At 44.4% G+C, this 27,568-nt stretch overlaps 1 protein-coding gene across 1 annotated transcript; it reads left to right on the forward strand.

The window, feature by feature from the left end:
* Window positions 1-444: 444 nt before the first annotated feature.
* On the forward strand, window positions 445-26,691 carry UBXN2A (UBX domain protein 2A). Its single transcript, XM_081857379.1, has 7 exons — window positions 445-676; window positions 10,442-10,492; window positions 18,128-18,266; window positions 19,357-19,470; window positions 20,669-20,802; window positions 23,140-23,298; window positions 25,097-26,691. The coding sequence occupies exons 1-7, from the start codon at window positions 459-461 to the stop codon at window positions 25,287-25,289; spliced, it is 1,008 nt and encodes a 335-aa protein (XP_081713505.1). The 5' UTR covers window positions 445-458; the 3' UTR covers window positions 25,290-26,691.
* The last annotated feature ends 877 nt before the right edge of the window (window positions 26,692-27,568 follow it).

Here is a 27,568-nt window from a genome sequence, read left to right on the forward strand (position 1 = left end):
CAATATTCCATTACACTACTAATTTGTCGTCTCTCTTAATCTGAGTTGCATTTAGTCTATTTTACAGTAGTTTTTACAAAACATTGTCTAGTCAAAAGTCAAGGCTGCTCATTGTGGCACATAAATGTGCAACTGGGATTTTCATCCCACCCCAATCTCCAGGACAAGCTTTCAACAAAAACCTTGAGCCTTGCACCTTGTTGCTAAATGACTCCTGTGGAAATCCGTGGGGATACTAAACAAGGAAGGAAGGACAGGCTCTTTATGGGGCACAGCTCCACCGTTCCTCCGCTGATTTGCCCACGAGAGCCCTTCCTATGGAAGAATTCGCGATCCTGTGCGTGTTTGCGCACAAATCTCTGGTTGCAAACAACGTGCAGCAGCAGCTACGCGCGCCGCCGATTGCAGCCAAAGCGCGACCCTGGGCGCGTCGCCCCTGCGCCATTGACACCTGAGCAATGACGGGCGCCGCGCCCCCGAGCCCCTGGCGCCGCCTCTCCCGCTCCGCCCCCGCCAGGGCCCTCCTCTTTGGTGGGCGGAAAAAAGGAGCCGCCGGTGCCGCCCCTGGCCGGCTCGCCGTCCGCCGGCGCTATAGCGCAATCGAAGGGAAACATTGCAGCGTGGCGGCCGCTTCGGCGGGGATCGGGCTGCTCTCCTCCCGCAGAGGGGGCGGCAGGTAAGGGCCAGAGCGAAGGGATCGCGGGCCTCTGGCAGGCGGCGGAGGAAACAACCGGGTTGGGGGGGTTTCCACCCCCTACGGAGCTCGGGAGAATTCTTCCCGGCGGTGCCCTCGGGGGGTCAGGGACTTGGCGCATCCCGGGGCGACAGCATGACTTGGCACTTCGGGGGTTCGGCCAAGTTGCGCGCAGGCAAGGAAGGCGCGTCTCTTTTCTCCTGGCGGGAAGGGTCGATGTTCCACCGGAGAGGAGGGGTAGGGGCTTCTGGCTTCCGGGGTGGGGTGGGGTGGGGTGGGGGAAGAGACTTGGGCCATTTGGGTGGGCACCCACGGGGCAGACGGCGATCTGTCCTTTATGTGCGCCGGGGACCGTAGAGCGGCTGCTTGGGCTGCGCCGAGATCGCCCCGTCGGGTTTGTAGGTTCTGGTGTCTGAAGTTCCAGAAAGTTTATAGCGTCTGCTGCGTTATGCAAGGAGCTGTCTGTCTCTCCCCGAGTGTCCCCCCTCCCCTCCCAAAACAAACCCTTACAGGCAGGTCCGGAAGCATGTTTGCTCACGAGTAAGCCCCCTCGCCCCCCGTTCAGTGGATCGGTAAATGTGGTTTGGTTGTAGCGTCCGATCCTCCTCGCCTTACGTCTACTTAAAGGTCGTTCCCATTGCGTTAGGTGGCGCTTACTCCCAAGCGCGCATAATAAATAGGATTGCAGCCACCAAACTTCGGATCTGGGTATAAATGTACCTGGCTTTGACCATTGGGGTTTTCGGAGGTTTTATAGCACTATACACATTCACTTATATAATTGACTGAATTTATATACCGCCCTGTACCCGGAGGTCTCAGGGCAGTTCACAGAACAAAACCAAAATTTAAAACCTCAAATTAAAAACAACCACCCAATAACCCTGTCTTGTTTGTGCTGTCTTGTTTGTTAGGTGCAAAGTTCAAGCATCTGTGGCCTTTTTGCTGTCAGTTTTTTTATTTATTTTTCAGCTAGATGTTAAGAGCAACGTGGGGCCCTCCAGATGGTGGTTTCCATCTGCCATTGGCTCCAGCCAGCATTACTAGTGGTCGGGGTGATGGGAGTTGTAGTCTCGGATAAAAACCAGCACTGTTAATAGCGCTTGGAAGTAGAGCGGCAACAGTCACAACAGCTGCTTCAAAACTTCTCAGTTGCCTGCCTCTTCCATGCAGGTGGCAATATAGCCTACTGATAAGAGTTGTTGCAATTATGTGTGTGGTTTGTTCAGTCACAGTACTAAAATATACATGCTAAGTTTTACTATGGAAAATTTCGACGTGGCAACCAGCAGCATTGTCCTTTATTATAACAATGTGAGGATAATCGGTTTAGTTGTAGTATTTACTATATTTTAAAAATTGTCACAGCCTGCTAGTGCTGCATCTCGGAAGGTTGGTGGTTCGATCCCACCCGGGGATGGCTTTGGGCAGGATTCCTGCATTGCCAGGGGGTTGGACTAGATGACCTGCAGGGTCCCCTACAACTCAACAATTCTATGATTCAGTAGTTGTAGAGCAGGCATCCCTAAACTCGGCCCTCCAGATGTTTTGGGACTACAATTCCCATCATCCCTGACCACTGGTCCTGTTAGGTAGGGAGTTGTAGTCCCAAAACATCTGGAGGGCCGAGTTTGGGGGTGCCTTTTGTAGAGCATGGGCTTTGCGTGTAGAAGGTTCCTGAATCAATAATAATAATAATAATAATAATAATAATAATTTATTATTTGTACCCCGCCCATCTGGCTGGGCTTCCCCAGCCACTCTGGGCGGCTTCCATAAAAACCAAAAATACACTAAAATATCACAGATTAAAAACTTCCCTGAACAGGGCTGCCTTAAGATGTCTTCTGAATGTCAGGTAGTTATTTATCGCTTTGACATCTGATGGGAGGGCGTTCCACAGGGCAGGCGCCACTACCGAGAAGGCCCTCTGTCTGGTTCCCTGTAGCTTTGCTTCTCAGAATGAGGGAACCGCCAGAAGGCCCTCGGCGCTGGACCTCAGCGTCCGGGCAGAACGATGGGGGTGGAGACGCTCCTTCAGGTATACTGGGCCGACGCCGTTTAGGGCTTTAAAGGTCAACACCAGCACTTTGAATTGTGCTCAGAAACGTACTGGGAGCCAATGTAGGTCTTTCAAGACCGGTGTTATGTGGTCTCGGCGGCCGCCCCCAGTCACCAGTCTAGCTGCCGCATTCTGGATTAGTTGTAGTTTCCGAGTCACCTTCAAAGGTAGCCCCACGTAGAGTGCATTGCAGTAGTCCAAGCGGGAGATAACTAGAGCATGCACCACTCTGGCGAGACAGTCCGCGGGCAGGTAGGGTCTCAGCCTGCGTACCAGGTGGAGTTGGTAGACAGCTGCCCTGGATACAGAATTGACCTGCACCTCCATGGACAGCTGTGAGTCCAGAATGACTCCCAGGCTGCGCACCTGGTCCTTCAGGGGCACAGTTACCCCATTCAGGACCAGGGAGTCCTCCACACCAGCCCGCCCCCTGTCCCCCAAAAACAGTACTTCTGTCTTGTCAGGATTCAACCTCAATCCATTAGCCGCCATCCATCCTCCAACCGCCTCCAGGCACTCACACAGGACCTTCACCGCCTTCACTGGTTCTGATTTAAAAGAGAGGTAGAGCTGGGTACCATCTGCATATTGATGGACACCCACTCCAAACCCCCTGATGATCTCTCCCAGCGGCTTCATATAGATGTTAAAAAGCATGGGGGAGAGGACGGAACCCTGAGGCACCCCACAAGTGAGGGCCCAGGGGTCTGAACACTCATCCCCCCACCACCACTTTCTGAACACGGCCCAGGAGGAAGGAGCGAAACCACTGTATAACAGTGCCCCCAGCTCCCAGCCCCTCTAGACGGTCCAGAAGGATGTTATGGTCGATTGTATCAAAGGCCGCTGAGAGATCCAGCAGAACTAGGAAACAACTCTCATCTTTGTCCCTAGCTCGCCGGAGATCATCAACCAGCGCGACCAAGGCAGTCTCAGTCCCATGATGAGGCCTGAATCCCGATTGGAAGGGATCCAAATGGTCCGCATCCTCCAGGCGTGCCTGGAGTTGTTCAGCAACCACGCGCTCAATCACCTTGCTCAATCAAGCCCTGATATCTCCAGGAAAGGCTGGGAAAGACCCCTATCTGAAACCCTGAGGAGCTGTTACTAGTTAGTGTGTAGACATTAACAAGTTAGATTGGTAAATGGAAGTTGGTATGGTGTCCCCATGTCCCTTCTGCCTTGTATCAGAAGGTTCATATAGCCACATCTTTAAAGGGGGTGGCTGGATAACAACCTTAGCGGCAAAGCTATTTCTCTCGTGTAGCTTGGAAACAGGATTGTTGACATGGCAGTGGGATTTTCCGAGAACCTTTGCACAGATGTAGAAGTAATGCAAATGTGTGGCGAAAGACATATAAGGGAATCATGACAACTTGCTGCTTTTCCCTTCTCTGTTGTTGTTTTGCACATGATTCATCGTTGTCAGGGTAGCTGTAAACATGACAAGATACAGGAACTGCATGATGCTTTGGTCACACCATAGCCTGCATTCTGGCCATGCAATGAGTTGCTGGGGGTATTATTGTTTCCTTTTTGGCATGGCCAAACTTGGCCCTCCAGCTGTTTTGGGACTACAACTCCCATCATCCCTAGCTAACAGGACCAGTGGTCAAGAATGATGGGAAATGTAGTCCCAAAACAGCTGGAGGGCCAAGTTTGGCCATGCCTGATTTATATGCTGTTTAAAACACATTATCTGCTGCGCAACACTCTTGGGGAAGCACACAACACCAGCCATGCCGTTGGGAGTTGGTTCATCTGTGATCCAGGGCATGGGTGTAGCCAAGGCTATGCTCATGGATGCAGGCCATTCTCCGCTAATGTTCCCTCCTGTTGACAGGCCACATAGTGCTGTTGTGGATGTTGCTGGCTTGCAGCTCCCATCGGTCCCTTCCAAGATTCTCCAGGGGTGATGGGAATTGCACTCTATAGCTTCTGGAGGTCACCCTTTGTAGAAGAGGTTAAATGGACTCAAATTAGACAATAAATGCTTATACCTAGAAGCCAGTAGGAGAGCATTTAAGTCTTTTGAGACGTTCTCTCTAAGACAGTCATGGATCTTTGACCGTTCCGTTGTCCATGCTGCTTGGAGCACATGGGGGTTGGAGTCCAGCAACACCTGAAGACCTGCAGGTTTCCTCATCCCAGCAACAGGATATTCTTAAACCAAAAAATAAGTTTCAAAGGAGGACTTCAATGTGATGCTACCAAACTGGAATTCAGCAAATTGGACTGTACAAATTGGTTGCCGCAGGTGCTGGAAATGGATAGAGAAAGTTCTATGGAAAGGTTGATCATGCACACATTTGATTTGCATACATTTGCATGTATTTGCGCTCTATCGTTTGACTTTTTTGCCTTGCTTTGTTACAAAAACAAACAAATGCATGGCATTGGGGAAAGAGACTTCTTTGTACTACTTAACTCATTTCATCTGTCTATAAATGTTGGCTATGGCTCATGGAAACATGTTCTGCAATAATTTGTTTTTGTTGACACCTGGAAGATCTGTCCGTACTTGCTGATGGTAAAGCTGATTGGAAGTAATGTAATGCTGTAGCTCAGAAACTTGAGCTATGAATCGGGAAGATCCCAGCTGAGATCTGGAGTCTGCTATGATTTTGGGAAGTAGGTTAGGTAAGCCAGTCTCTACCTCAAGCCCCACCTGCAGAAGGGGGGGGGGAGAGATGATGAGTTGCTGAAATAAATGCTGAATAAAATGACATTTTCTAATTTAAATATTTCACTATAAAATTACAGAAAGAGCCAAAAGGATATAAACCCATACCATCAAGTATGATCTATAAAAGCCAATTAAGACTGCAATCCTTACCTCGCAATAAGCCTGATTGAATTTAACGAGGCTTACTTCTAAGTAGACAAATATAGGTAGTCAAGTATAGGCTATCACTCTTAGGTCTTCAGTCTTACTAGCGGGTCAGCCCTACTGAAGGCAGTGTGTTATGCACCTGTTAAGTGAGTATCAAAATTCTTAGAGAGCAAGCCTCAAATCCTGACGTGTTTCAGATTGAGCATATTAGGGGTAATGTCAGAAATAAAGTTTGCCATCTCAGTACTCGGGCTTCCACTATCAGTAGCTAACCTGGTGAAGGTGTTATGCTTGAACGTGATTATTTTGAAAATTGAAATGTTTTGCTCAGTTATCTAGTAGGGTTGTTCAATACCCAGGTTTATTGACAGGTGTGCCTTTAAGAGGGGGACTGGCTGGTGTTGCAGTGCTGATGGCATGACTCTGAACTGCTGCTAAGAATCCTAGCAGCAAAACAACAAATATAAATTTGGATGGATGAATCTACCGGTAATTGTAGTGAGAAGGAAATGGAGGGGGGGGGGAGAAAAGGGAAGAGAACGCCCAAAGTTGTAAGTCTATTTTTTAAAAATGGCTTCTGTTAATTCAGAATATTATTTTCTACTTTTTAAAAAAATAAAGTCTTGTGTTCCAGGCTCTTTTTATTAAGAGTGCTTAGTTTTCAAACAAGTAGGGAAAAGCAAACATGGTGTGTTTGCCAAAGGGCCAAACCAGGCATTTGTCTTTAGCAACTTCTTCTGCTTTTTGCTGTTTAATACTAAGCATGGGGCTGATTTTCACTGGGACCACAGCACATAGGATGGAGAGGCTTAACCCTTACCTCCCCAGCTTGGATTTCAACAAAAATCTGCTTCCCCACGTTGCAATTACCGGTAGCCTTGGTGGCAGTGGGACTCCCACTGGTACCAAACTGGCCAAAATGCTGTGCCTACTAGTAGTGGCACTGTTTTTAGCAGGTGGAAATCCTGCTCTTTCTTTCCCATGTGGGCCTTCTCTGAATTTTACCCTAATTTGGGCATCCCCAAACTCAGCCCTCCAACTGTTTTGGGACTACAACTCCCATCATCCCTAACCAACAGGACCAGTGGTTGGGGATGATGGGAATTGTAGTCCCAAAACAGCTGGAGGGCCGAGTTTGGGGGCGCCTGCCCTACAGAGCCATCCCAAGGAATAGAATTCCTTCTTGCTATCTAGGAAGCTGCTGGTCGTCTTGTGGGTGTTACATCTGCCAGTGGCTTATCTAGAAGAGTGCTCCAGACTATTCTGGGCTAGGAGAATCAAGTCTAGCTGCATTACATTGCCTGTTGGTGCCATGAAGACACATATGGATTGGGCTAGGGAGATAGATGGGAATTCTGTTTCCCAGTCCCTCAAGATGACTGTACATGCAAGCAGTTACCAGTTTCCTTTGACCTGATTTGGGTTAATTTCTGCACAGCACCCTTCCAGCCTACATGATTCCAGAACACAAAACAGTATTCTGATTAGCTATTGTGCGTGTGTTTAGCTTGCTGCTGTTAATTTGTGAAATTTGAAGTGCAGCCGCTTCTTAAGCTCTCCTGGCTTGACATGCCTTGGGCAAAATGTTCTGGAAAGCACAGCAAGCTCCCTTTCGTTTATGGGCCCAGTAGCAGATTTCTCTTATAATTATGGATAACCAAGAATTTTCTTCCTGGCCATATAAATACCGATCAGATGAAGATGTAAGCTATTTCTGGCATGGTCCCTGCATATTTTGGATTACACTGTTATTTCTGTGTTTGTAATTATATGTACAAGGGATATCCTGCGGTCTCTGTGTTGTATTGTAGCTTTTTTCTGCCTGGAGAGACAGAAAAGACCATTGATGAAATATATGGCCCAAGCCTACCGCCACGCAAACACCACAGTGTGTGCTCCGGACAGTGGCGTAAGAAGGCACATGGGTGATAAATCCTAGCGTTGTACCTAGGAGCTTCATGAAAGTGTTGCTTCTGTGTGGAAGTGCATCGCTAGAAGAGACAGCAGCCCCTTGTCCATGGGCATAATCACTGGGGCAAACATACACCTATGCCAGCCATTCCATGTTGGCAGGGAAATAGTTGGTAAATTAGACTTCAGCTGTGGTGGCACAGGACATTGTTTCCACTGTTGAAGGTAATGCCATTGTGGACTCTCATGCTACCAAGGCATTAAATTTTCAGTGGGCCAAAGTACCATATGGAAGATCTGTTGTTGGATGCCCCAATGTTTTCTTTTTTAATGAAATGGAGCCACAGGGAGCTGACAATATCAGGGTGCTTTCCCCATGTATATTTATATTTTAATGAATGTTTCATTCTTTTTATTGTGCTTTTTGGTGCATGCTACCATTTCCCACCTATGAGTTATAAAATACTTTTATCAATACAGTGGTACCTCGGGTTACATACGCTTCAGGTTACAGACTCCGCTAACCCAGAAATAGTACCTCAGGTTCAGAACTTTGCTTCAGGACGAGAACAGAAATTGCACGGTGGCAGCAGGAGGCCCCATTAGCTAAAGTGGTGCTTCAGGTTAAGAGCAGTTTCAGGTTAAGAACGGACCTCCGGAACAAATTAAGTACTTAACCCGAGGTACCACTGTATTATGATGATGGTGATTTATTCCAAACCTGAGCTTCTGTTTGCCACGAGTGGAGATGTATTGTTTTACAGTGGTGCCCCGCAAGACGAATGCCTCGCAAGACGGAAAACTCGCTAGACGAAAGAGTTTTCTGTTTTGGAGGTGCTTCGCAAAAGGAATTTCCTATGGGCTTGCTTCGCAAGACGAAAATGTCTTGCGAGTTCCTGCGGGGGTTTTTTCCTTTCCCCCCCCTTTTTCTAAGCCGCTAAGCCGCTTATCTGCTTATCCGCTAAGCCACTAATAGCGCTAATAGCGCTAATCCACTAAGCCGTCAATGGGCTTGCTTCGCAAAACGAAAAAACCGCTAGACGAAGAGACTCGCGGAACGGATTCTTTTCGTCTTGCGAGGCACCACTGTACCTAAAAAAATCTTTGAGGGGTGATGGCAGTTTTGATTGAGAAAACTGCACCGGGGAGTGCAACATCCCCTTCCTCTTGGTCAAATCAGCAACCACCCATGGCTACGTTTCATTTAAAAGAGAGTTCTGGCCACACACCTCCTATATACCATGTAGCTTGGCACAATGATTTTAAATAATCTGTCACATATAAGGACACAGTGCCAATTCCAATCTGCTGGTTCTGCTGTTGCAGCTGGCTACACAGACAGACTTTAATTGATGGCTTATCCTTGTGCGACAGCAACTTAACACATATTAATGTTCAAAGAACAAGAAAGACAGGAGCAGTTATCCTATTCATCATAGTTTCACCCTCAGACAAGGCACACTTGCACAGAGGATGACACTGATAGTACAGCAATATCATGGCTGTGTGGTTGGCAACTCACTACTTTTACTTCTTGGTCTCTTTGTGGATTCATGCTTCTCATATGCATAGGGTATCAGTTAGAGCAGGGGTCCCCAAGCAAAGGCCCGCGGGCTGGATAAGTCCCGCTGCCCACTCTTACCGGCGCTGCGCTGTGCAGCTGCCCACTTCCGGGTCGGAGGAGCACCAGAAATAGCTTGTACGCCTGCGCAAGTCTTATTTGTGCATACACAAGCGTTATTTCCGGTGCGCATCTGGGTTGGAGGAGGCCCGTGCACATGCACACAAGCTATTTCTGGTGCTCCTCCAACCCGGAAGTGCGCCGGAAATAGCATATGGGCACGCACTCCCCCAGCCCGCCATGCAATCGGCGCTGGAGACACTGGCCCAAGGCGCGGTAAGTTTGCTGACCCCTGAGTTAGAGGGTAGCTCCCAGCAGAATAGTAAAAGCATGATAAAACACCAAACATTAAAAACTTCCCTAAACAGGGCTGCCTTCAGATATCTTCTAAAAGTCAGATACAGTGGTACAGTACCTTAGTCTCGAACGGCTTGGCTCCTGAACAAATTGGCTCCTGAATGCCGCGAACATGGAAGTAAGTGTTCTGATTTGCGAACGTTTTTTGGAAGCCGAACATCCAACACAGCTTCCACTTGACTGCAGGAAACTCCTGCAGCCAATCAGAAGCCATGCCTTGGTTTTCGAACAGTTTCAGGAGTCGAACGGACTCCTGGAATGGATTAAATTCGAGAACCAAGGTACCACTGTAGTTGTGTATTTCCTTGACATCTGAAGGGAAGGTGTCCCACAGGGTGGGCGCTGCTACTGTGGTAAACAATTATATTGGGTGTAGCAATATATATGTTTTCCATTGGAACATATTTCGGGGAATTTTTGTCTCTAGTTGCGGTTGTCTATCAGTGTCAATGAACCAAACGTGTGGTAATCATATCGCTTCTTGTCTGAGTGCAAAGTGGGAGTTTCCTGGGATTTGCCAGTCAGGCAAGCGCCCATTTTATGGTATGTGCATTGCGCGGGATTTAAAGCTATTATTGGTTTAAATGGGAGCACGTTGTCTCCTCTGCCCCCTACCCAATTTCCACATGTCCTAAAAGAACACCATATGTACCCATTTGTGTTCCAGTCCCTCACATGCCAAGCTATGGTTAGGAATGTTTTTGGGAGGGACGATTGACATTAATAGTGAACTTGGTGGTTTGTTAACTATCAGAGTAGTGCCTGTGCATGGACCTATAAGTCTCTTCCTGTCCTTTTTAAAGTCAGCATCTGTCAAATTACATAAGAATCGGAGACCTTCGTGGAAAAAGCAATCTGTATTTCAAACAAATTACTTCAATGGTTCCAAAGTCTTACTCAGTCTAGAAAATCTGTGTTGCTTGGCTTTTGTCGATTTTTCTCTCTCTCTCACCCCAATGCTAGGTGCAGCACAATGCAAGAAGTCAACAAGTCTGAAACTCTGAAACAAGAATGGTAGGTATTTTTCGGTTACGTTGCATTTTTCCTGTTTGTGATCTCATGCCTTTTAAATACGATCTTACAACGAAACTGATTTTTTATTAATAGATAAGCCTTTGGTAATGGAGTTGAGATGTGACCCGTGGGGCAATTAGGGGTCCATTATTGCTTAGGTTGGAACGGATTCTTGAGGCACCTACTTGGAGGGACAAATCCACTGGGGGCTTCAAATTGCTATCAAGCCAGCTGTTCTTGGGAATAATTATGTGGCGGCCGCAGCCCTGACCCAGGCATTGTTATTGATTTGGTCCGTGTCGTGCTTCCAGTGGAGTGTTGCTTTTTGCCCTGGTGGCAAAAGTCCAGACAGATTCTGACATAAATACATCAGGCATATAGGAATGTCTCCCTCCCTCCCTCTCTCTGTGTAATGGTTCTAGGGGTTGCTCGTGTGTAAGCCGGTGCAAACACCTGGCTGGGTTGCCTGAGTGAACCTTTTCTGTCTGGACAGCCACTCACCCGTGGTTGCCTCAATCGCTGGCAGAATCCATCAGTGGGCGTTTCTTAAACTTCTTCCAGCAAAGAAGCTCTTTGACGCCTAGTCTCCTCCTACTCTCTCTGCGCGAAAGCCTTCTGCGCAAGGAGGGCGTAAGCAGCGGAGGACCCCTACTCTCCCCGCTGGTCCCCAGCAAGGAGTCATGGGACCGCCTCGCCGCTTCCCCCATCTGCCCCCCTTCTCCACTGGTGCTACGCTGATTCTCTTCCCCAGAAGAGGGCTGCCTCTCCAAATCCCGGGACACTCTCTGGAATCTCTCTGGATTTTGCTGTCTCCCTCCAGCACTGATGGCAGTTCCCTGACACTCTGTCTTCATTCCAGGATGGAAGATCTACAGTAGGGCTGTTGAGGGAAGGAGGGATGAATATAAATTAACTTTACCCAACCTTCCACGAGTGGGAGCAGTCAGTCAGTCAGTTTTATTGCACATAGTTTTACTGCCGCAGTGTACACAGAATCATTCAACAATTAAAAGAAAATATACTGGATTGATACAAAAAACTTAAAACATTTATATTATCAAGACATTACCTACTCTAAACAGAGCTATAAAAGTACCTTAATATACAAGTTAAGACATTAAACAATAAAATTTATAAGCTGAAATTATCACATGGCCACTAATATATTAAAAAATAATGTTAATTAATACAATGTGCAAGTATATTCGGAGTTTGGTGATAAAGATAGAATATAGTTTGATGTAGATAGGGTCAAATAAATTCATCTCCTTTATAGTTGGTGGCTACCTTGGCTATATAATTTGCTCTAATTTTCCTAGCGGCAGTTGCAAAGAGTGCTACACACCAGGTCATATGCTTATCTGTGTCTGCGAGGAGATATAAAATCATGTCAGAGGGGTTCTGGCCAGGGGACCTTGTCATTATAAGTGCTAAAAATCTTTCTCTTGCTTCATTATATAAGAGGCAGCGCAAGATATAATGCATAAGGTCCTCTACTTCAGGACATCCCCTAACCAGTGGGAGCAACTCATGAGAACTGGAAACTGAAGCTCCAGCCCATGCAGAGATGAACCATAGCATAGAGAACTTGGGAACGGACGGCACAATAATTACCATGGAAGGCTAGGCGAGAGGGGTTTTCTGTTGGGGAAGGAGCTTGTGTACAGAATAAGAGGGAGAGGGGAATTGATACATGCAAGAAATTGGGTGCCTGAATGCAAGATGAAGGGTGGTATCCAGTGCTTTTTTTCTTTAAAAAATGTTTGGGGGTACTGTCATTTTGACTCAAGAAAATCACCATTTTATAGTTCAAATCGGGGGGAAATAAATACAGTAAATGGACAAAGGTACGAAGATTCACAAAATGTTTAGGGGGTATGCGTACCCCTGCGTACCCCCAGGAAAAAAGCACTGGTGGTATCCAACTAAGTCTCCTGAGAGCAGCAGACCCATTGAAATTAAGTTAGGTCCACTAATTTCAGTAGGCTTACTCTGAGTAAGATTTGACCGCAACACCTGAATTTGGGTATGTGCTTGGGACTAGTGGACAGATCCAGGCGTGATGCAAGAAGGCCTAGAGGTTCTGTCCGTCTGATCGGCCCGCTGATGTAAATATATCTAGATTCTAGACCAAGGGAAACACTGGCATTTACGGACTTCCGGGTTGACGCGATCGGTGTAATGGCGGATTCCCTCCGAGCTCCGGAGGGAATCGGCTCCTCTGAGGACGGGTCTTGCCGCGCCGGCGACGCGGGGACCCTTAGAAACCACAGGTGCGGATACCTGTGGACCTGGTGACTCGGTGGGCACCTTAAGCGCCCCCCCTGACAGTCGAAGAGCCTTTTTAAAGGCTGCGGAGAAGGTACGGGGGGTGGCGTGGTGCTGAGAGTAAAACCGCTACCTCAGTGGAGTGAAGCCGCAAGCCATTCACCGGAGAGCGTCAACTTTCTACCTGAAAATTCGATTGGATACAAACACCCCGTGAGTAGAAGAAAACTTGGACTTTAAAAAAATCGTTATTTGTAAATCGGGCAAACGGGGGGATGTGCTAAAGGGAAGTCCGCACCCCCCTTTCATACAGACAATTGGAAGCAAGGAGCGAAAATCTAAGATCGGAAAAAAGATTTTATGTCTACGGAAACTGGTAAGAGACTTTAATAACTTTTAAGAACAAGTTTTATTTTGTCAAGTTGTGCTGGAGGGAAGAGACGAACTTTGGAAACTTTTGTGACCCCCCCCCCCCTTGGACCTGGGAGCGTCCTGCACCAATCTAGCCTTAAGGAATCGGAGTTTGACAGCTGTCAACTGAGCTGTCAAACAGCTGAATAAAGGACAAAACTGTATTACTATATATCTCTTTGGTTTAAAGGTGTTACATATAAACAGACGTGATTTGAAACAAAGTAATAAACAATAGGGTAAAGGATTGCTGGCGTAGAACTTTGAACAATGGCAATCCCCCTAGGGGAAACCAGTGACACTACAATGGCTGCAGAAGGAAAATTACTAGCACAAATTGAGAGAGCCTCTTTTCTCGTGGGAATCTTACAAGAACAATACATGACCTTGATTTTTAAAACAAACAACCTTGCTGATGGAACTAGAGACTTGTTCTTGAGAGACTCTGTAGCTCAACCAAATATGACATCTTTGGAGGGGGTGAAGGAGGAAGTCGGAGAAGAGAAAGTGTGGAAACCTATGTTGCCAGAGAACAAAGAAACCTTTTGGATTACAAAGTATGAAGACATGAGACTGAGGAGAAAAGTGAAGGAGGAAGCCCTTGGAAACTGTGGAATTATGAAAATTAAAGGAGTAAAGAAATATAACTGGGACTTCCTCCTCTTTTCTGGCCTTTATTATCTGCAACCTGGAGGACTTTTGGTAGAACCCTGGCAACAAGTTTTCTCAATTAGGTTTGAATTGGGAGAAGAGGAAGTAACTATAACAGACACCCTTCGAGACCTGGAAACCAGCAAAAAGGAATATCAACAGAAAAACCGGAGAGAGACTGAAATAGACTTGAGGGCTGGAGACGTGAGGAATCCTGGCTAGGAATTTTATGGGAGGATAACTACCTGGGAAGGGACAGATACCCGGGCAGGGAGGGAGGGGGGAAAACAGATTTTTGAAAAACTTTATGATTTTTGGATATTGTAAATTTGATTTATACTTTAATATAAAAAAGGGGAGATTGGTATATAAATTTTGATTGATCTTGGAAAAAAGGATTTATTGCATATAAGAAGATAGGGTAATAATATGGGGTTTAATAAGATGAACTAAGTTGGAGAATAATGAGATTAAGTTTAGAGAGAGGAATAAGAACTTGCTGAATTAAATGGGCGAAGTGGGATGTATGTGGGGGGGTGGGGGGAAGTCATATGTGTTGTTTGTTGTTAAAAAATTTGAAAACCCAATAAAAATTTATATATATATAAAAAAAAAACAAACACTGGCATTTACAATGATTTGGCTACTCTTCCCATACGATGACATCTAAATTTGGGAGACAGGCTGCTAGTAGTGTTAGTCTCAACCTGCCCTGGCTGGAACAAGGCCTTAATCATTACTTGTTGGATACATTACGTGTTCTAAAAATCCTTTGTCCTGCGGAGCCTTAAATGCTTTGTCAGGCTAGTTTGCTTCCTGTTCACGGTTTCCTCTCCTCTTGAAGGACACAGCTGCTGCAGCTGCAGGCTGAAGTGAGCGTTATGGCTTCTGTCAGGCCACGTTATTAAGCCTTCTCCTTTATAATAAAGTGCCGAGGTAAGCTTGCTGTTAAAGAACAAAGCTGCTCTCTTCTGATCTTTTGCTTTGCAAAAGCAACATTTTCCTTCCAAAACAGCTTTTGTTTGTGGAGCAGATGAATGGGTTTTCCCACCCCACCCCACCCCCACGCACCCAGCACTTGTACCTATACAGTATATTTTAGGAGCGTTAAATGCTCTCTTAAATGTTTTGTGTAATTGTGCGTATATGTTTGCAAGTAAATGTGAAAGATCATGGGTGGTATCCAGTTGCGTAATTGGCCTTGGAGCTGAACAATGTATGTTCTCTGCCCTCTTCTCTCTTTGCGCAACCCCTAAATCTGCTTCAAAGAGTGGGAGGAAATCCCAGAAAATATTTAGCGATGGTGCACGGAAGTTGTTGAAGTAGTGGAACTATTTAGTTGGATACACCACCGCATCGGGCTTCTTTCCCTTTCCTTTGCTTAAATTAATAATAATAATAATAATACAGTGGTACCTCGGGTTACATACGCTTCAGGTTACAAACGCTTCAGGTTACAGACTTTGCTAACCCAGAAATAGTACCTCGGGTTAAGAACTTTGCTTCAGGATGAGAACAGAAATCGCACGACAGCAGCGCAGCAGCAGCAGGCCCCATTAGCTAAAGTGGTGCTTCATGTTAAGAACAGTTTCAGGTTAAGTCCTGACCTCCAGAACGAATTAAGTACTTAACCCGATGTACCACTGTAATAATAAAAATAAAAGTAAATAAATAAAACAATTAAACACTTAATTTATTATTTATACCCTGCCCATCTGACTGGGTTTCCCCAGTCACTCTAGGCAGCTTCCAACCAAGTATTAAAATACAGTGGTGTGTTAAACGTTCAAAGCTTCCCTAAACAGGGCTGCCTTCAGATATCTTCTAAAAGTCTGGTAGTTGTTGTTCTCTTTGGCATCTGGTGGGAGGGCGTTCCACAGGGCGGGTGCCACTACCGAGAAGGCCCTCTGCCTGGTTCCCTGTAACTTGCCTGTAATAAATAAATAAATTATTGGAAACTTGGGGTCAGTGCAGCTTCGGTCCGTTTTAACTAAACAACAGTCACAGTGATAGGGTCATGCCCCCAGCCTGCCTCCTCCATCACAACACACAGAACATACAATGCCACAGCATTCCCAGTGGGAATCTACCCGTGGCCCTCCTAGCCGCTGTTCTGTGAACCCAATACAGAAATGGGAGGTAGGAGAGCCTACACCAGTGTTTCTCAATCTTGGGTCCCCAGATGTTGTTGGACTACAACTCCCATCATCCCTGAGCTCTGGCCTTGCTAGCTAGGGATGATGGGAGTTGTAGGCCAAAAACATCTGGGGACCCAAGGTTGAGAAAGGCTGGCCTACACAATGTGGCACACACAGAGCTCCCAAGGCAGGGGGTCTGCAGAGAGAGCTCAAAGACCTGCTGGGGCAAGGGTTCAAGATCCACCCCGAGAAGGAAAATGCTTTTTTGACAAGGAGCTAAAGGAGCGGGCCAGGCAGGACATGCAACTAGGGCAGCTGCAGAGACTCATTGGCGGTGGCTGCTTTTTTTCTGGTGACTCCTTGCAAAAAAAAAAAAACCATGCAGGTTTGGGAAGCCTCAGTCAAGCTGAGATTATTATTTTTTAAAAAACCAATTTAACCAAATGTCATTCTATAAAAAGTTTATTTTGGAAGAGGGAGAAAGAGAAGGGGCTTCACTCTATTTTCTGCCTAAGGAGAAGAAAAAACCGTTTGAAACTGAGAAAACGTATTGGACACAAAATCCAAAACACGGTTTCCTCTGGAGCACTTCTGAATCCCAGATACTCTATAGGTCTGCATCAGAATATAGGGGTTTGTTACAGCCCCATTGAACATAGTGGAACAGACTTCTGAACACATAAGATTGCAAGGTAAAGTAAATTATCCTTAGAGCTGTTAATCAGTATAATGTCTAACTCGCTTTTGCATTGTGGATCTTTGTTTATGCATAAAGTATAAATGGACCACTTCAGACATGCATATTGTATTACCATCTTAAGTTCTTTAATTATTTAGAATTATTAAGATCAGTAATTAAATGTGCTCCAGGTTTGTTGTTGTTTTAAAAAATGTGCACATATATATTACATATAAACACAATGACTACCCTTCAGTAATGCTTAGTTTAGGTCTGTTCTTAAGCTAAAGGTGTGCTCTGGTCCATGGGGTCACGAAGAGTCTGACACGACTAAAGGACTAAACAACAACAACAACAACAACAACAACAACAACAACAACATAACACAGTGTTACTAGATAGTTGACTGTGGAGGATATCTCTACTTGCTAATGTTGTCACCCAAAGAGTATTTTTCGACTAAAGACCAGGGACCATATTTTATAAATAAGAGAGAAGGAGCTGGAGATAAATCTGCAGACTGAAACACGAGAAGAAGTTGAGAAAGGTTGGAGAATTGTCTAGTATAATCTGCAGCAAGGCAGGATCTTACGGACCATATGTTAACAGTCCTGCCCTCCTCATATATAACATATACACTCCGCTTGATTTTCAAGGAAACTCAAGGTGGCTTGCATTTGAAAACATAGAGATAATAAACTAGGGCCCATTAAAATGACACATATTTAGTCCTCTTGTCTTACTACAAGTAATAGACTGCCACAGTGACCTGAGAGTCGATACACCAGGATAGCTACACTTGCAGTTAACAAAGGAATGTGAAGCACATCTAGATTGTTCATATCAAAATGAGCCAATTGCCAGGCCACATTAAATCTGGTTCTAAATTGGAAGCAGCCCGTGGACAGGTACATACTCCTTTTGCATATGAACTCCCCCACTGCACACCCCACCCTACCAAATTTGGCCTTATACGTGACACTTGGTAGCTGGGTTGAAATATAACCAGAAACACCACTAAGTTTACTTTGAGAACAAAAATTATAAATCTGAACTGGGACATTATAGAATTCAAGGAGACTTGTATTACAGAGCGGGCTATTATAGAGTGCAAGCGCCAAAAGTTAGCTACCTCGTCTGATTTGGAGGGTGGAGGTGGTTTTTCAGATTCCAGGTACGTTACTGAGGCTGCCTTGTTAAGCAGAAGATACTTTCAAATAAATATAACTAGCTGTTGCTGGTGTTTAGGGATTTGTGAGCTTCCTGTTCTGTGGCTGGCCTGATCTATGATACTCCTATCTTACTGCGCAGTATTTAGGACAAGGTGCACACTCATAATATTCTGGAATGCTTACAAGAATGTTTGGTTCAGGTTTAACATAACTGACAGGCCAATAGACATGTGGTTTAAGTCAAGCAATGTGTTTCATATGCACCTTCCTTTTCCCCCCCTTTTCCCTTTTTTTTTTTTTTTTTTTTTTTTTGCAGGGCTTGCAAACCTAGAACTGATGACCAAATTCATGATGGTGCAGACCAGAAAGGCTGTGATCTTTTTATTGATGACCTTTTTGAAGAAGCACAGAAATTTGGAGCTGTATGCACGCAACAGTCTCAAGTTAAAAATAGAGTATGTGAGTTAAAGATGTGTACAATTTTGTTTAAGGTTTTTCTTTTAATGTATGCAGTACTACAAGCTGTCTTCTTCTTCTTCTTCTTCTTCTTCTTCTTAATTTCATTTCCATGCCGCATTATAATTTTAAGGGGGGCAGGGAATCAAAGTGGTTTACAACCTACATTAAAATATCAAATAAACCGCTGCGGGGATTCGAACCGCCGACCTTCTGATCGGCAAGCCCTAGGCTCTGTGGTTTAACCCACAGTGCCACCCGCGTCCCTTGAGTCTGCACTAAGAGACAGCTAAACTGTTCTCTCCCGAGGATCCCCCACCCCACCCCTTGAAATCTACCACCCACCCAGAATGCAGGCAACAAAGATAAGGAAGGGGGAGTGGAATATATATGTGTGTGTCCCCATATCCATGCCCTTTATTTTCCAAATCTGCAGATCCAGATGTTCTGGTATGATTTTCTAGACTCAGTGCATACTAAAAACCAACTCATTCCTTGTTGGTGACAGCACTCACATAGATTGGTCTAGGTTCGGTTGTTGCAAAGCCCAATAGCTGAGCAAATGTTCTGCATACAAATGTTCCCCAGTGCAATTCCTGGTATCTCTGGGAAGGGGTGGGAAAGGGCCCTGTCTGAATCCCTGGGGAGTCACTGCCTAGTCATTGTAAATCAGGGGTCAGCAAACTTTGGTAGGCAAACTAAGGTCCGGGGGCCAGATCCTGCCCAATCGCCTTCTAAATCCGGCCCGCCGACGGTTAGGGAATCAGTGTGTTTTTACATGAGTAGAATGTGTCCTTTTATTTAAAATGCATCTTTGGGTTATCTGTGGGGCATAGGAATTTTTTCTTTTCCCCCCTTCAAAATGTAGTCCGGCCCACCACATGGTCTGAGGGACGGTGGACTGGCCCACGGCTGAAAAAGGTTGCTGACCCCCTGTTGTAAATAAACCCTGAGCTGGTGAGCTAATGAATGACTTGGCATAAGGCTGTTTCCTATGCCACTCTCTTCTGTTTTATTTGGCTATGTTTTATGAACCTGATGCTTGCTTGTTGTGACATAATGTTCATTTGAGTTTATTTTGCTTTGCAGGTTGATACAACAATTAAATTATGGAAAAATGGATTCACGGTGAATGATGGCGAGCTCCGAAGCTACACAGATGTTGCAAACCAACGTTTCTTGAACTCGATTAAAAAAGGGCAAGTCAGCTTTGTATGTTGAGCCGAATTGCACAAGCACAGCTTTGTTTCTGCTCTGGTTTAGCACAGGGATGAGGAGGCCTGGGAGGCAAATGCAGATTTCCAAATTTGGCCCTTGGGATTTTTCCTAGACCATACCACCTCCCCAGCCACATGGACCCTCTCCCTAGGTCATGCCATTCACTGTCCCGCCTTCACATGTTTTTGCCTTGTTGAAATATGTTATTGAACTCTGAGAATGCCTGCTGTATGCCTGGACAGTTCCCCACTCCAGCATTAGTGTAGTGTATGAACCTGGGCTTGCTCCAGACAGACACTGAACTGTGAACCCAAGAATAAGCCATGATTATAGCTCATAGTTTGTCTGAAGGGGGCAAACCATGATCCCATGTTTGCCATAAACCATGGCCTATGTTGCTGCTTTTACGTAATTGTGGTGATAAAGAAAAATAGGGGTGGTTGGCTTTTGCTGCCCAACTCCCCAAGGGACTGAGTCCTCTAAGTCATAGATGAATTGTTGGAGGCAGGATGCAGTGAAAGCAAGGCAGATCTTTATTTTTCTGTTGCAACAGAGTTCCCTCCCTCCTAGCAAGGATGCAAGAGAGACCCAGAACCAAGAAGAAACATCTCTTTTAAGGGTTTGCATTTTGGCACAGAGGACATCCCCTCTACAAACAGTCAGAAATTCCATCACACACAAGGTGGGGTTACTGTGGTTCAGGCAGGCCTAGGTGTGATATTCCTGAGGATTTAGCGAGTTTCACAAAGTTCCAGACACAATTTACACAAAACATCAGCATTTGATTAGACAATCAGGATGCTGGTCAGGCATCCCTCACTGCAGAGCAAACAATGACAATTAATACAAAAGAGGTTCAAAGATATAAGAGAGGAATCCTTTCAGGAACTTCCCCTGATTGCTATCTGTTCTCAGGGCAAGGGAGATTAAGGAGGCAGAGGAAATATTTAGTGTCCTTAGAAGAGCGAAGGTAGCTTTTGAATTGCTCTTTTAGATATGGTTTATATACTTACTTACTTATGTATGTGTGTTTACCTTGTGCAATTATCAACATCTATTCTATATTTGAGACCTTAGAATTCATATAACAGTGGCTATTGTGAGTTTTTCCTTTCAGCTAAAATTTTTTAAATATTACTTTCCACACGCATAGGAACTTTTTCTATGTTTATTTTACAGGGAGCTGCCTCTTGAGTTGCAGAAGATTTGTGATAAAGAAGAGGTGGACATTAAGGTAGACGATAAGAAGAACGAGGTGTATGCTTTGAGGAAACCACCGTTCCATCCTTTCTCTGGACAAGGCTACAGATTAGGAAGGTGAAGAGCCTGGTATTTCTATAAAACTAAAAAATGGTTTGGGGAAATAATTAAGGTTGTTGCTCTTGCTTCCTTCTTTGAGACTGCAATCCAATACTCACTTTTCTGGGAGCACTCAGCGGGGCTTACTTCAGAGTAGACATGCATAGGATTATAATATCAACAGGGTTTTTTCATAGGTTTAGCCTGCCTCTCAGGATTTTGATTATAACTTGTAAAGGAGAGACAGGCAACTTGCTTTAAGATGTAGCCCTCTTATGGTGGCTACTGCTGCAGTCGACTTATACCAGCACAGGGTAGTAGTAGTAGTAATAGTAACAACAACAGCAGCCACTCTGGGCAACTCCCAACAGAATATTAAAAACACAATAAAACAACAAACATTAAAAACTTCCCTAAACACAGCTTCCTTCAGATATCTTCTAAAAGTCAGATACAGTGGTACCTTGAGTTACAAACGCCTCAGGTTACAAACGCTTCAGGTTACAAACTCTGCTAACCTGGAAGAGTTACCTCGAGTTGAGAACTTTGCCCCAGGATGAGAATGGAAATTGTGTGCCGGCAGCGCAGCGACAGAAAGATGCCCCATTAGTGAAAGCACGCCTCTAGTTAAGAACAGTTTTAGGTTAAGAACGAACCTGCGGAACGAATTAAGTTTGTAACTAGAGGTACCACTGTAGTTGTTTATTCCCTTGACATCTGAAGGGAGGGCGTTCCACAGGGCGGGGCGCCACTACCGAGAAGGCCCTCTTCCTGGTTCTACCTCACCAGCAACTAACAAATCATTAGTAATGATGTTAACTGTCTAATTCTAAACATCTATTCAGAAGCAAGTCCTGCTGAGTCCAATGAGGCATATTCCCAGTAAAGTGAGTACAGGATTGACTCCAAAAAGAACAGTAAATGCAGAAACTGCTATAGCAACAACCGTAGCAATGGAACAGCTCCTTTATCAATCACCACTGTGCAAATTCCCTTTCAAAGTGCAGGGCAAGAGTTCATTAGGATGCCTAATCGGTCCTGCTGTTCTGACAATATTTAATTAGCCGAGTTAACCCAACCTGTTTATCTGACTAACCATTGTTGTTGGGAAGATATTGAACCCTATCCAGGCCAGGTCACTTGGGGGAAAAAATACCTTATGCTGATCCATTGGGACTGTGTCCCATTGTAAATATGTCGCAGGTGTGACCTATAGTGGGGGAGGAGATGCCGGCCAAAATAATCTCTACTTCTGATTAGGAAATAGTCCTCTGCCATTACATGTACAAGGCAACAGGTTGACTCCACCATACATGTGCGAAGCTGTCCCATGCTTTCCATTAAAAATGAAGTTTGTATGGTGAGGAAGGAAGGTTGCAATGTTAAAATGCTACTTCTGGGATCCGTTCTGTACTTGACAATGGCACGGACCCAAGTGTGCTCCTTTTACTGGAAGGGGTTATCAAAAAAATACGCAAGTTCTCCCTGATTTCAAAGTTTTGGGAGGTGTTGATGGATAGACAAAATCTTCTCGATTGATAGAGCTTATTCTATTGTCTAGAAATTGTTTTTTCTTATGCATAGTTTTGCCATTCAGATTTCTGGTGTATATTATGATTGATTGATTTAAAATAGTGATATATCTGTCTTTCCAGTAAAAATACAAATACAGTGGTACCTCGGGTTACATACGCTTCAGGTTACATACGCTTCAGCTTACATACTCCGCTAACCCAGAAATAGTGCTTCAGATTAAGAACTTTGCTTCAGGATGAGAACAGAAATTGTGCTCCGGCGGTGTGGCAGCAGCAGGAGGCTCCATTAGCTAAAGTGGTGCTTCAGGTTAAGAACAGTTTCAGGTTAAGTACAGACCGCCGGAACGAAGTAAGTACTTAACCCGAGATACCACTGTAAAGTCCATGGTAAGGTAGAAAGAGAACCTTATTTCAAACAATAAAGCCACAAAGAGGCAAATTATAAATCACTGCTCCCTTGAAGAGGGAACTGGAATAGTAGAGTGCCTACTAGCTTAAAAGCAGAACAGGGATTTTAATGAGATAGCAGTTTTTACATGCTTATTCTTGAGTTATTCTGTCAGCCTAAAATGCACTTTTTTTACATTACCAAATAGATTGAAAAATCCTGTCTGCTTTTAATTTAAACATCCTTTAAGGATGTAGTGAAAAATGCTGTTGTTTAATCTATTTGCTGTTGATGGGATTAAAGCTATCTAGCCTTTAGAAGCATTTTGAAAATAAGCATCAGAAAATAAGAATAGCCAGTGTGTGGCCTGACCCTTCTTGGAGAGGTGATATTGCCTTGTTTGAGTTCATGTTGTTTTCTTTCACTTTGCAGTGCCACACCAAGAATAATTTCTAAAGTAAAAAGAGATGTAGAAGAAATTGAAAAGAGAAAACCAACAGTGGTATTAAATCATTCAGAACCCATTACTAGTATCCAGATCTGGCTAGCAGATGGAACAAGGATAGTACAAGACTTTAATATTTCTCATAGGTAAGAACCGATCGTATTAACACACACCCTTACAAGTGCAATGCAATCCTGTACATGTCTATTTAGAATTATACTCTGTTGAGTTTAAGGCTTACAGAGGAAGAGATTGTGGAAAGAATTCCATGGAAAGAATCTCAGACCTATCTGGGTTTTCAGAATGAAGTCATCAAGACCAGACATTTAGTTTTGACTTAATGCCATTTTTCTTAAGTCCCAAACATGATCGTTTTCAAAATGAAAATTTGTAGTACAATACTGTTTTGTTTTCGGCAGTTCGAATCCCCGCGACGGGGTGAGCTCCCGTTGCTCGGTCCCTGCTTCTGCCAACCTAGCAGTTCGAAAGCATGTCAAAGTGCAAGTAGATAAATAGGTACCACTCCGGCGGGAAGATAAACGGCGTTTCCGAGCGCTGCTCTGGTTTGCCAGAAGCGGCTTAGTCATGCTCCCTTGGCCAATAAAGTGAGATGAGTGCTGAAACCCCAGAGTCGGTCACAACCTTTACTGTTTTGTTTTGTTTTGTTTTGTTTTGTTTTGTTTTGTTTTGTTTTGTTTTGTGCTGGCCAGTTAACACAAAGTCTTTGGATTTGTGACAGCTTAGAATCATATATTTTTCAATGTTCTGGTTATATCCAGTGTTGTAAACCCTGCTTTCGTGGTTTTATAACACCAAGAACTTGTTTTTACATAGTTTCACATAAGGACTAACAGTGCTTTGCCTTGCCAATCATTATCATGGTTACATCATTTCGTTCAGATCACCAGAACACCTTCTATTGTCATCTTACAAGTATTGCAGGATAAGTAAGGGGGTACTATATGAGCAGATATCCCTGATTGCACGCATGCTTTGTGCCAGAAAACATATGTTTATTAACAATGAAAATTTTGGATGGACAGAATTCTCTTCTCTACTGCAAACAGAACAAAACATTCCCCTTGTCTCTTGTTCCTGTAATTTCTCAGGTTTCGTTACTTTGGTATGAAGTTCTGTGCATGAATATGTAGAGAGTCCTGTTCAACTCACTGGGAATGATTTCTGAATAAACATGCATAGGATCAGCCTATTTGAAAGTTTGAAGAGGCTCTGAAGAAAAGCACTTTGTCTACTTTGGGTTAAACACATTATTACATTTCCTATAGGATTGTTGTGCATAAAGCAATGGCAATATTTGGTTTATATGGGAAGGGCAATCTATAGATTTGAGTGTGATAAAGGATTATCTTTCTTGGTATTAATGGTTGGGCATATTCTCAAAGAGCGACACTAGCAGCTCTACAGTAAATCCATCAGTATGCAGCTTAGTTAATTTGGATATTTTATTTATTTATTTTACCAAATGTATAAAATGAAGAAGAAAAAATTAATCTCTAAGTTGTTTACATACCAGTTTGAATAGATGGTTTATGAGAATTACCAAAGATCAGAGCTTCTCTCTTCAATTGAACCAACTTGCAAATGTTTGATGAATTTATTCTCATAAACATTTTGCCCACTTAACCTAGCAGTGAAGGAGGATGAGTCGACACAAACCAGATTCTGAGTGGACATGCCACTCACTGGGCAATGTAAGCGTTCTGTCAAAAACTTGTTTCCCTGAACCACACTTTCCTTACTGTATTTGTACCCTAAATGATTCAAAATAACGGTGGTATACAGCTTGGTTTTTACCATTGTAGACCTGTTGAAATTTACAGACTTTTTCGTGCTCGTTAATTTTAATATGTCAACTCGATGAGTAAGACTTCACTGAATACCACCCACAGACTTTAAAATATATATATTTGCTTTTCTTCCTAGAATATGGCACGTCAGAGATTTCATAGCAGATTACCAAGGACATCAAGGAAGAAGTCATTTCACGCTGACCACATCGCTTCCTTTTCACGAGCTGCTGAACGAATCTCTCACCTTAGAGGAGGCTAATTTAAAAAATGCTGTTGTTGTTCAGAGACTTAAAAAAAATGGCGAGCCTTTTCAGAGTTTGTCCTAGCATCCTTTCTGAAGATTGCCTAAGATACATTAGCGGTGGAGTCTTGGAGAAGAAGCAGATGGTACCCACCAAACAGTTGCTCGGCTGGGTTTGTTTTACCAAAGCCCAGGAGGTGTATGTAACCCCAAAAAGAAATCGATAGCAATATTTGTGGTGTGGTGTATAACATCTGCAGCGCTTGTTGGAAAAGTCATATAGCATGTGCTGTACTGACTCCAGTGCATTCTCTCTCTTTTTCTATTTATCAACCTAACTAGAATATAACAGGCAATAATTCACCAGGACAGCCATCTTAAGCTGTGTGTTTTGTCAGCTAGATAGCTGTGATAGTCTTGCAAAGGGGCATTCTAGAGAAACTGCTAGGCTTTTGTTCACACTTTTAGTTACAAACTGGGGGGAAAATGCACCTTGCTTTTTGAAGGTACTGCCGGTTGATACTATTCTTGCTTTCTGCTATAGCCCAATATGCTTTATTGTTTCCTCAGTGCCACAGTGCAGAATTTATGGGAGGCTAATACTAACATTTAAAGCTAAAACTAATTTTAACATCTGAGGCAGCAGTTTCTAAATTTTGAAGTAGTTGCTGCCTTCCTTGAAAACATCTGCCAATTCATGTCTTACAATACGATCCTATACATCTCTACTCAGAAGTAAAAGTTCTGCAGGGCTTACACTTACGTGAGTGTAGGACTGCAGCCTTAATCTCGTATTGTGCCATTAGATACATACATTATGCTCAGTCTTGAAAATTTTATTTGAAACTGAACTCCACTGATAACAGTGGAACTTCTGCACTTATGTGCTTGGGATAGTAGTTTTAGCTAGTGAGATGGAAGTATATGAAATGAACAACCAATTGCTTGAGAAGTATTAATTCAAAAGTTCAGCTGTAAGTTTGCCACAGGTTAGGAAGCTTTGTGGGCACTTTCCCACAACTAATCAAACATGCATTATGAAATGGTACGTTCTCATTGTGAGATTATACCGTGTCACAACTGAATAGTCTCACTGAATAAAAAGAACATGTTTTCACCTTAAAGCTTGTCTTAAAACCATCAGATGTATTTGGCATGGGCTTATCTGAGCATGTTGCTTTTTAAGAGTTAGAATGCAGGTGTTGCTGGATTACACCCCTCCTCTGGAGGAAATGTCGTTGCTGTTGTTGTTGTTTACCTTGAATGATAGTCAGGGGTGCTGCAGGCAACAATGGCCTCTGTCCCTCTTTCCTTCCCTCCCTGCTTTTATGCCCTCTCACATCTCTGCCACCCAAAGTCTTGCACAGCTGTTTGTTGCAGCAGCCCTGGCTACAAACTCCCCAGGCAAATGTTGCCTCTGGGGCTGGTCCAGGGGGTGCTGGTTGCCAGGAGCTTAAGTGGCCTCGGAGTAAGCAAGCAAGGGGCACCTCTCTTTGGGACGGGAGGGGCAGCTCAGAGACCAGGGGTGACAGCAGCAGCTGCCCAGAGGACTCCCAAGGGGAGAGGGGAGAGGAGGCTGAGGGAACCCTCCACAAGGGAAGGTGTTCAAAAAAGGGTGAGAAGCTGGCAGCTCCACAGGCAAGGGGTGACCTAACTGGGCTCCTGAGCCCCACAGGGGTGCCGCAGAAAGAATGTAGTTGGTCAAGGGAGCTGCGGACTCAAAAAGGTTGAAAACCTCTCCCTTATGGTAAGGAGATAGAGAGAAATTCAGGTATTAATTCTTCACAGCTGCTTCATGACCCGGTGGAATGGTCATTGAAGAAGACAGGTCTGGGAAACAAAGAGCCATGTTAGTCCTAGTCAAGCCATGGCGTCTCACCAGAGCCAGTGTGGTGTAGTGGTTAAGAGCGATAGACTCGTAATCTGGGGAACCGGGTTCGCTCCTCCGTTCCTCCACATGCAGCTGCTGGGTGACTTTGGGCCAGTCACACTTTTCACAATGTTAGCTGCTTTGAGACTCCTTCAGGTAGTGATAAAGCGGGATATCAAATCCAAACTCCTCCTCCTCCTCCTCTTCTTCTTCTTCTTCTTCTTCTTCTTCTCCTTCACCTTCACCTTCACCTTCCCGCCCGCCCACAGTGCAGATACAACCAGACGTATTCGGAAGCAGAGGAGAGTTTTAAGGTGTTTTCGGGGGTTTTTAGGCTTATGTATCTTTATAAGATGAATTTGCCTGATTTCCAAAAATAGCAGCTTTTATCCCCATCCCACTCTGTGGCAGGAAGGGCACTGAACAACGAGGACGTTAGTTCTCATCTTCTAGTTATAGGAATGTTTGTCAGAAACAGGTGGCAATCGCATTTT

This window comes from Podarcis erhardii (genome assembly GCF_964252035.2).
Source record: "Podarcis erhardii genome assembly, chromosome: 3".
Taxonomy (NCBI): domain Eukaryota; kingdom Metazoa; phylum Chordata; class Lepidosauria; order Squamata; family Lacertidae; genus Podarcis; species Podarcis erhardii.

Excerpts from the sequence above, each read along its gene's own strand:
- UBXN2A (XM_081857379.1), top strand. The coding sequence starts at position 459 with ATGACGGGCGCCGCGCCCCCGAGCCCCTGGCGCCGCCTCTCCCGCTCC. Across the intron at positions 18,267-19,356 it reads AGTCTCAAGTTAAAAATAGA|GTTGATACAACAATTAAATT; the intron begins GTATGTGAGTTA and ends TTTGCTTTGCAG. Across the intron at positions 20,803-23,139 it reads CAAGGCTACAGATTAGGAAG|TGCCACACCAAGAATAATTT; the intron begins GTGAAGAGCCTG and ends TTCACTTTGCAG.